Genomic DNA, 10,272 nt, shown 5'->3' on the forward strand with positions numbered 1-10,272 from the left:
AGAGAGAGAGAGAGAGAGAGAGAGAGAGAGAGAGAGAGAGAGAGAGAAGCTTTCATGCTTGCTAACATCTCTTTCAGTACTAAGCAGTGCCCCTTTTCACCCGATTTGGATAAGGCATAGGCAGATAGCATGCTGTAAGCCTCAGGCTGCTTACAAAGATGATGCCTGCCATCCAAGAAAATGAGGAAAGGATACTCTTTCAAGACCCTTGGTCCCTAGGCCAAATCATGGGCTGCTCTGGGGGACTGTGGCTAAATCACGCTTTGTCAGTTCCCCAGCAGATGGGACTCTAGGAATCTCTGACTTGATTATGTTGAGAACATGATTTTGAGGCATTCTACTCTGTCCAATGGGATTTGTTTTACTTAGGGAACTAGGGACATCAGGGAGAAGGGGGAAATCAATGTAAAAAATGACGCTTCAAAATTCCATCATCATTAATGAAACCAGAGCAGGTGGCCACGTCATCTGTGCACTTGTTAGCTCTGAAGATTTCCCGGAAAAGGAATAGAAGTAAATTAGAAAGCCCCAGCCACACCACTGCTCTCGGCCAGAAGGGGCAGCTTTCTTGTTTTGTGGCTTTTTTGTTCTCCCCCACCCCCAAACTGAAAAAAATGCTCATAAAATCATAAAGCATTATTCCATTCAAGCTTGACTAAAAGTTAGCACATCACTCTGAAACTCACCGCTGGATGAAAGGGTCAGGACAGCACGATAAAGTGGGGTATGGTGAGGGTTCGACATTCATTTCTTCCAGCTCTCTTGGGCGTAGACAAGCAGGGAAAGAGAGATGATATACACACATATGCCTAGGAGATAGATGCACATATATATAGAGGGAGATAAAGCCAGGAGGCTCAAAGCAAGCAGGTCAACTGCTATAAGATATAGAATGTTAGTGCCCCCTCTTCCTACATCTGCCAAGAGGTGGGGCTGTCTTTGGCCATGGCCAATGAGATTCATCAGGTGACTCAAGCATCACAAACAGCCCTTTCTTACCAGCTGGGCATCCTCTGCACTGTTGTTTTCCTCCTGTCTCTACATCTTCTTTCCAGCTCTTGACGTAGAGTAGCCACATTTGCTCTGGGGAACTTGGTGGCATCTCTGAACTTCTGATCTCTCTGGGGATTGGCCGGCTGCTGGAATGGCATCAGAGTTTAATTTCAGCAGCTCTGACTCTTGGAACGGGGCAGCTCAGGGGCTGGTGTGTGTCCACTCCTCTCCAGATGACCTGCTTTTCTCTGTTGTTCGTTAGATTCTGCCTCTGCAAGTGTCCTGTTGGGCTGTGTCTGGGGTTCAAATGGTTTGCAGCCATTTAGGAAAGTCTAGCTGTCCTTTTTGTCTCCCATTTCCTTTATCCTTCAAATTCTCTGTCTTGCAGTTATAATCTCAAATGGTAAAGACAGGAAAATTCCTCGATCACATTAAATGGGGAAGTCACTCTTATCCTCTAGGAAGACGAGGAGAAAAAATAATCGACTCTCAGTTTCTTAACTCTTGACCCTTGGAAAGTTGCTCCCTTGCTTCCCTGACCTTCCCAGAAAAGACAGATGAAGATTCCAAAGTGTTTGAAATCCTCTCTCAAACTTTGAAAGAACAAAGTCCTACAAGGGATGTGAAAGTTGACAAGAATCTATATATTAAGTACCAAGCCTTAGATGTTTAGGAAAAAATATCCAAACTCTCTGAAAGGTCAAATGCCCGAATCTGTTTAAATATAAAACAGAATACTCTCTGTTAAGTGAGTTCTTGATACTCAGAGAGAAACCCCAAAATATTGCCCCACATGGGAACATTTACCATAAGGAAATGCACAGCCCAAATAACCTTGTCACTCTTACTCCGGGAGCCATCGTCGACAGACCTATTCTGGGTTTGTGGTTTTGGGGAGTGAATGAAATATGAATCAGGAGCTAAATTAAAACCGACTCCAACAGAAGAAAATAGAGTTGGACTGACTGTCACCAGTGTCCCAGTTCCGGGCCCTGTCGGTCACCTCCCCATGGTGCACCTGGAAGCCTGCTGACCTCAGCAAATGCCGACCATCGAAGCCAAACAGGCGGGAGGGCAGACGGATGGGTGGGTGGGCAATCACCCGGCAAGAATGGGAAGTTTCCTTAGAGGAAATTTGAGTTCGGAAGGTGCTACAGGGAAACATTTTCTTTGCTACTTCAGCCAGGATGGCAGAGAAAAACTATTTAAAGCTTGACACTCTCCTCCCACACTCAGCCTGATAGTTCCTAACATCTGTGAATTGTGAATCCCACAAACTGGCAGGCCTGAGCCTGTGCCAACTCAGACAGCTTGCACTACAATATGCGAAACTTGTAGGGTAGATCATTTTCCTAATTAATTATACATTTGTTAATTGGCTTTAAAGTAGCTTCATTTTTAAATTCTTTTTGTTTTTCACTTGAGAAACATTCATGACCTAGCATACACACACGATAGATGGCATGTCTTTGAATACACAGGACCTGCTGAATCTCCACTTCCAGACCAGGATTCCAAAAACGTTTTCAGAGAATTCCCAGTTGCAGATCAATCTTCATGAAGTGGAGAGGGAAGGGAACAACTTAATGCATCAAGTTCAGAGTTCTTTCCTGCATTTTCCTTTTCCTTCCAAATAGCAATACCACAGGGGTATTTTCTGCTAACAATGCTGCAGAAATAATCTGGCGTCATGTGAATGGCAAAGGATGTCTGAGGGCCACTCAGTATCAGGTCACATGAAAATAATCTCAATTTCTTATTGGAATGCATCTAGTGGGCATGATGGTAACTGGTAGCTCCTATGCCAAAGGAGAGTGGATACACAATGGTAAAATGATTCAGAGCATCAAAGAATTTCAGGGGGGAAATGATCCTGGAGGATATTTAGTCCAAAATTCCTAATTTTACTGAAGAAGAAACCTGGAAGGGGGACATTATTTGAGGTAGTGAAGAGGTCACACTAACATGTATGACTAGCAAACTGCTCCCTGGGCACAAATCAAGGCCCCTTGACACTTCAATATTTCAATTTGGCCAATCCAAGCCAACCCAAATTAATGGGCATACACTACATGCTCACCATGTACTATTTACCATGTCAGGTGCTGGGAATTCAGAGAACCAAATGAAACTAGGACGTCTCCCAGGGAATAACTCTGCCTTCTACTAGCTCTTTGGAGCTTGTAAACAGGCAACCACTCAAGTAGTTTTGTGATTGTGCTAGGCACAGATGATATCAAGCCACAAAGGGAATGGTCTCTGCTCTTAAGGAGCTTACATTTGGCTAGAGAAGACATAGCAGATATGAAGCTTACACATGATAATCTGATAAGGAGAGAATATGACACGTACTAAGGGGGGAAAGGACAGTTTTCGCAGAGGAAAACTCTGAGCTGCTTTTTAAAGGAAATCAGGGATTCCTAAAGGCAGAGGTGAAAAGGGAGTATGTATCAGAGTAGGAGGTCTATGCAAAAACAGGAAGACAGGGATGCCAAGCTTGGGGGTTCACCAAAGTATATTTCTTTGGCTGGAATGTGGAGGGTGTGAATAAAAGCCTATCCAGAATGCCTGAAAGGTGGATTGGAATCGCATTATCAAGGACTCTAAATGACAGGTTCACAAGATGTTTTATCCTCATGCTAAAAGGGAGTCAGTGACAAAAGGAAGCAATATTTTCAGATGGTGTGGGGATGATTTTCATACTTAGTGGAGAATGGACTGGGGAAGGGATACACTAAAAGAGAGGAAGGTCTGGTAGTGGTCCGGGCAAGATATCATCATGGCTTGAACTAGACTGGTGGCCTTGTGGGTGGAGACGATAGAGAGATAGGAGAGACGTGGTGGAGGCAGAAAGCATGAAGGTTCATGACGGCTTGGATATGTGGGAAGAGGAGGGAAAAGAGCTGTGAAAGACTGTGAGAAGACCAGCTGAAATGACTAGGAGAATGGCGGTCTCTTAGAAAACAATGCCATTTGGAAGAGAGTCAGACTTTGGATGGAGTGAAAATTCCTGTTTTGAACATGTTGAGTTAGAGAAGTGTATGGGACTTCTTCTTGGAAATACCAGATACCTCTTGTCTGAGTATCGCTTAGCTTCTGGATTAGTTCCATCTGCTGGCACTGGTTTTCCTGGTGGGAATTCTTTCCCAGTGTTTCATGCTTGTGGCTGCCTTTTTGTGTAATCTTTGCACAAATGAAAACATTTTATTTAGTTAATCTTTGGATTTCTTTATCATTATTTGGTTTGTCTGTCTTTTTAGATATTTGCTTGCAAACCAATCTGTGTTGACGCAAAACTGAAGCTCAGGAGAAAAACTAGGACCGGGTATATAGATATGAGAGCAATATGTATGCAAGTGATAATTACATTTATACATTATGGTGATAGAGTCACCAAATAAGATGTATAGAAAAGAGAAAGAGATCTGGGACAGAGATTTAAGCATATGCATAATGAAGGGGCAGGACATGGATGACAATAAGTAGAGGAAAGAGAGGAAGAGGACTCCGCTGGATAGCAAGAGAGCTAAGGAATAGCAATGCCACAGAAAATCAGAGAGTAGAAAATAATAGTCAAGGGGAGAGAGTGGTCAAGAGTGTCAAGACCTTCAAAGGATGAAGAATGAGAAAAGGTCATTAGATGTGTGACGATAGGGAAATTCTTGTTGGATTTTTTAAGCTCACAATAAAATCAAATAAAAATAGATTTGATGATCAAAAAAATCAACATTAGTGCTTTTAGAAAGTGCTTCCAGCTGAGTGAGGAGCTGACTCAGATAGCAAGGAATGAGAAGTCATTGGGAAGAGGGAAAGAAAGTGCAGACAACATTTTTGAGGAATTTGACTGAAAGGTTAAAGGGACACAAAACCACAGTTTGAGTGAATGGTAAGAACAGATGAGTGCATACTACATTCACATTCGTATATCTTCATTTTTTAAATTTTTATTTATCCATCCATCCATCCATCCATCCATCCATCCATCCATCCATCCATCCATCCATCTATCTATCTATCTATCTATCTATCTATCTATCTATCTATCTATCTATCTATCTATCTATCTATCTATCTATCTATTTTTAAAGCAATTGGGGTTAAGTAACTTGCTCAAGGTTACACGGCCAGGTGTTTCTGGGTGGGTGCTACGTGTCTGAGCCTGGGATTCAATCTCCAGGTCATCCCGACACTGGGGCTGGTGCATTTACTTACTGTGTTACGTGGACTCCCCAATGTTTTTTATTTCTTTAATATTCTGACACAACAGAAAATGTCTTTTTCACATACACAGTAGAACACAAAAAAAGATTATATATGAAACCATGAATTGCTATTTTTAACAGTTTCATTAAAATATCTAATAAATCCATTTACTTTTACAACTATCCTAATTGTGTACACTTCTTTCTACACTTCCTTCTGATTCCTTCTTTGCCTTAAAACATGTCTCAGTGGCCCTCATTTATAACATAACTACTAATAATCACTAATTAAGAAATAAAAAAATAATAATAAAAAAAAAAACGTGTAACAAATGAGAACAATTCAGCAAAGAGAATCTGTACAATGGTCAGGTCCAAAAATCTAAAATCAGTTTCTGCACCTTGAGCCCACCACCTCTGTCAGGAGGCCCTCTGGAGATATGGTTGGACAATGTGTTGGTCAAAGTTTTTAAGTCTTTCAAAGTTGTTTGGTTGTTTTATTTTCATTTTTTTCCCACTCTGCTTGTCCTTATATAAATTGTTTTTTCTAATTATTTCACTCTACATAATATTGTATTACCCAGGATTCTCTGAAATTGCTTCTTTACCTTTTCTTATGTGGATAATAATGTTCCCTTGCATTAATATAATACAATATGTTTAGGCATTTCCTTAGCTTATGATTTTTTTATTTTTTTTATAAGCAATTGGGGTTAAGTAACTTGCTCAAGGTTACACACCCAGTTATTTCTGGGTGTAGTGCTGAGTATCTGAGACCAGATTTGATCCCCAGGTCATCCCGACACTGGAGCCGGTGCTTTTACTCGCTGAGCCACCTGGCCGCCCCCTAGCTTATAATTTTTAAAAATTCTCCTTTAAACTTCTTTCATAATCAGGATGTTGGTGTTGTTTGCAGTCATGCTGTCTTTTTTGTTGTCTTCATTCTTAATTCCACCCTCATTGCTACTTGTTTCCCAGTGTTGAGATTGGTGTATTTCTACACTAAACTGTGTGTTCAACCCTCATTTGGCCACTTATAATAAAAGTGTGGTCAATTTGATGTCTGCAGCATTTTGACCATATGTCCACATTTTTATCTTCTCACAAGCCCTGATTTTCAGAAATACTAAGCTGCACCCACTACTTCCTTTCTACACTAATGTATTCCTTTAAACTTCCTTCTCTTAAAAACCTCAGAACAAAACTCACCCCACAATCTCTATTTTCTTATTTAAAATATTAAAATCATGGAAGGATACATATTTCTTCTCTCCCTATTAAATGTCAGAAACACATTATCATAGAGCCCTCTTTAAAAATACCTCAAAAATTCCTCTACGCTTTTTTGTTTGAATTTTAACATTCCTACACAGTTCTAATTTTCTCCTAAGAAATGTTGGAAAGTATATTCCATTAAAAATTCTCACTTCTCTCAATAAGAGTATACTTAGCTTTGTATGATAAGTTATTTTTTGTTTTTAAGACTATAGCTTTTGCTTTCTGGAATACTGTATTCTAAAAACTCTCATATGTAGATTAATAGGTGTGGCCAGTTTTGATATGATTCCTTGAAATATAGCATTTAAGTATTTTAAATTTTATGTTTATTTTTAGTTTACAAAATTCATTTCTACAGGATTTTGAATTATAAATTTTCTCTCCATCGTTCCCCAACCCACCACCCTAGAACAGCGATCCCACTAAAGGCCTCCTTCCCCAATCTACTCTCTCCTATATCCTCCCCCATTCCCCATCCAACTTTCTAGTAAAGCAAGATGGATCTCCATACACCAGTGTCTCTATATCTCATTTCCCAGTGCATGTAAATAATAATAATGATGATGATGATGATAATGCAAATAATATCTTTTTAAAGATTTGATTTTAAAACTTTGAATCCCAGATTATTTCCCTTCTTCCCTTATCTCCCACCCTTACTGGTAAGATAAGCAATTCAATGCAGGTTGTACATGTGTAGTTATGCAAAACATTTTCAGAGTGGATATATTGTGAAAGACTATTTCCCTCCATCCTATCCCACCCCCAACTTGTTTTATTTTCTACTTTGACTTTGCCCCTTTTCAAAAGTATGCATTTCTAACTACTCTCCCCCCCCTCAATCTGCCCTCCCTTCTATCATCTCCCCTCTTATCCCCTCCCCCCTACTTTTCTGTAGGGTAAGATATTCAATTTATTGTGTATGTCATTCCCTCTTTAAGGAAAATTCAATGAGAGTAAGGTTGACCCATTCCATTTTGCCTTGTTGTTCTCCCCCTGCATTGTAACAATTTCCCCATGCCTCTTTTATATGAGATAATTTACCCTATTCTGTCTCTCCCTATATCCTCTCATTATATTCCTCTCTCACATCTTAATTTTATTTTTTAAATATCATCTCTTCCTATTCAATTTATCCTGTTCCGTCTATATATACCTGTACACATACATACACAACTCACATATGTATTTATAAACACATATAACCTCCTATATACACACATATATGTATGTACACACATACATACACACACACATACACACTTATATTCCCTTCAACTATCTTCATACTGAGAAAAGTTTCATAAATTGCAATTATTGTTTTTCTGTGCAGGAATGTAAATAGTTCAACAATGATTACTTCCTTATGATTTCTTTTTCCTGTTTACCTTCTCATGTTCCTCTTGCTTCTTGTATTTGAATGTCAAATTTTCTATTCACCTCTGTCTTTTTTTTTTTCATCAAGAGTGCTTGAAAGTCCTCTATTTCATTAAGTTATCTTATTTTCCCCTGAAACATTATACTCAGTTTTTCTGGGAAGGTGATTCTTGGTTTTAATCCTAGCTCCTCTGATCTCCAGAATATTATATTCGAAGACCTTTAATCCCTTACTGTAGAAGCTGCCAGATTTTCTGTTATCCAGATTGTGTTTCCACAATGTTAAAATTATTTCTCTTTGGTTGCTTGTAATATTTTCCCCTTGATCTGGGAACTCTGGAACCTGGCTACAATAATCCTCATTTTTTGGGGGGGAGGGGTGGGGGGTCTTTTTTCTAGAGGTCATTAGAGAATTATTTCAATTTGTATTTTGCCCTCTGGTTCTAAAAGATCAGGGCAATCGTCCTTGAGAATTTCTTGGAGGATGATTTCTAAGTTCCTTTTTTGACTGTGGCTTTCAGGTAGTCCAATAATTTGTAAATGATCTCTCCAGGATGTATTTTGCAGGTCTAGCACTTTTTTCCTATGACGTATTTCAAAGTACCTCTGAATTTTTTATTTGTTTGGATCTGTTTAATAGTATCTTGATTTCTCATAAAGTCATTAGCTTCCATTTGCTCCAATCTAATTCTGAAGGAATTATTTTCTTTAGTGAGCTTTTGAAATTCTTTTTCCTTCTGGCAAATTTGGCTTTTTAAGGCATTCTTCTCCTCATTGGCTTTTTGGGCCTCTTTTGCCATTTGAGTTGGTCTATTTTTTTTTTAAGCAATTGGGATTAAGTAACTTGCTCAAAGTTACATGTCCAGGTGTTTCTGGGTGGGTGCTAAGTGTCTGAGGCTTGATTCAATCCCAGGTCATCCCAACTCTGAGGCCAGTGCTCTTACTCGCTGTGCTACCTGGCCACCCCTAGTTAGGCTATTTTTTAAGCTATTTTCTTCAGTCAGGTTGTTGATTCTCTTTTCATGATTTTCTTGCCTCATTCTCATTTCTCTTCCCAATTTTTCTTCCACTTCTCTTACTTGGTTTTCAAATTCCACCTTCAGTTCCTCTAAGGCCTGTAACCAATTCATATTTTTCTTGGAAGCTTTTGGTGCAGGAATTCTGACTTTGTTGTCTTCCTCCCATTCCATGCTTTGGTCCTTTTTGTCCCCAAAAAAGGAATCTAAGGTTTGACTGCTGTGCTTGCTTTGCTTCCTTTGCTTGTTCATGTTTCCACTCAATCACTTGACTTTTGCTTTTTTTGCCACAGTAGAACTCTGCCTCCAGAGAGGAGAGCTTTGTCCCAAATAGCTTGGGTTTGCACAGCTGCTGGAGCTATTAATTGGGTGCCCTTTCAGAGGGCTCCATAGGTTCTTTCACCTCATCACACACCCCAGGACCTCCACCCAAGACAGCGATCCAGATCCAAGCAGGTTAAAGCAAGAACAATTACTTCTCAGAATGATCGCTTGCCACATCCCCATGATCTGCAGGCCAGGAGTTCTGAAGCAGCCCCCAGCAGTGGCTCCAGGGCCACCACACCTCTACCACTTCTCTCTGTGGGTACAGAGGCTGGACCATGCCTTTCCCTCCCCCAAATCCAACAGAGTTATACACTGACCTCTCACTTTTTATTTGCCATTTATGGGTTAATATTTCTGGAAAATGCCACTGCTGCTGGTTATCCCCTCTCCCGAAGTCTGCTGCAGTTGCTGCTGTTTCAGGGCCCCCAGGAGCTAAAACTGTAGGCTCAGGTGGGACTGGGCTAGGCTCCCAGCATACTATGATGGACCATTTCTGCCAGCCTGTTGGGCTACGTTCAGCAGGAGATTTATTTCTCTCTGTCACTTTGTGGATTCTGTAGCTCTAAAGTTTGTTTAGAGTCATATTATTAGGTACTTGAAGAGGTTATGGGGAGAGCACACAGAGTTTTCCTCCTTCTACATCACCATCTTGGCTCCACTTCTTAAGTATTTTCTTTTTATTATAGTTTTCAAGAAGAATGACGATACTTCATTTTATTTTTTGACATATTCCAAGTTTGTTTTTGTTTAAAAAATGAAATTTTAATTTTCATTCAACTTTAAAATATATTTTTCTTATTGTTTCATGGAGTCATTGATTGCTGTTTGGTCTCTCCTAGTTTTAAGGAAGTACTTTATAAGTTTATCCCTTTTCTTCTGATCTATTTATCCTTCCAAATCTTTCTTCTAGGGAATCTGTCTCTATCTCTAAGCTCTTGCTTTATACGTTTTAGGTAGTCAATGGAAAATCCATTTTCCCCCTTTAAACCATTACTTACAATTACAGATTTACTCTTTCCACAATAATTATAATCTCTCTCTCTCTCTCTCTCTCTCTCTCTCTCTCTCTCTCTCTCTCT

At 39.7% G+C, this 10,272-nt stretch overlaps 1 protein-coding gene across 1 annotated transcript in view; it reads right to left on the bottom strand.

Annotated features, from left to right (window-relative positions):
- LOC138157656 (tumor protein 63-like) overlaps window positions 1-1,822 on the bottom strand; it is a 77,442-nt gene extending 75,620 nt beyond the window's left edge. Inside the window, exons 1-2 of the mRNA XM_069083311.1 lie at window positions 1,000-1,822; window positions 687-809 (exon numbers count right to left, since the gene is read on the bottom strand). Of these exons, the coding sequence (XP_068939412.1) occupies window positions 687-809; window positions 1,000-1,151 (275 nt within the window). The 5' untranslated portion in view covers window positions 1,152-1,822. The remainder of the gene's footprint in view (window positions 1-686; window positions 810-999) is intronic.
- Window positions 1,823-10,272: the final 8,450 nt, after the last annotated feature.

This window comes from Petaurus breviceps, unplaced genomic scaffold (genome assembly GCF_028583685.1).
Source record: "Petaurus breviceps papuanus isolate PSGF00001 unplaced genomic scaffold, PetGlider_PUasm1.0 173, whole genome shotgun sequence".
NCBI classification, from domain to species: domain Eukaryota; kingdom Metazoa; phylum Chordata; class Mammalia; order Diprotodontia; family Petauridae; genus Petaurus; species Petaurus breviceps.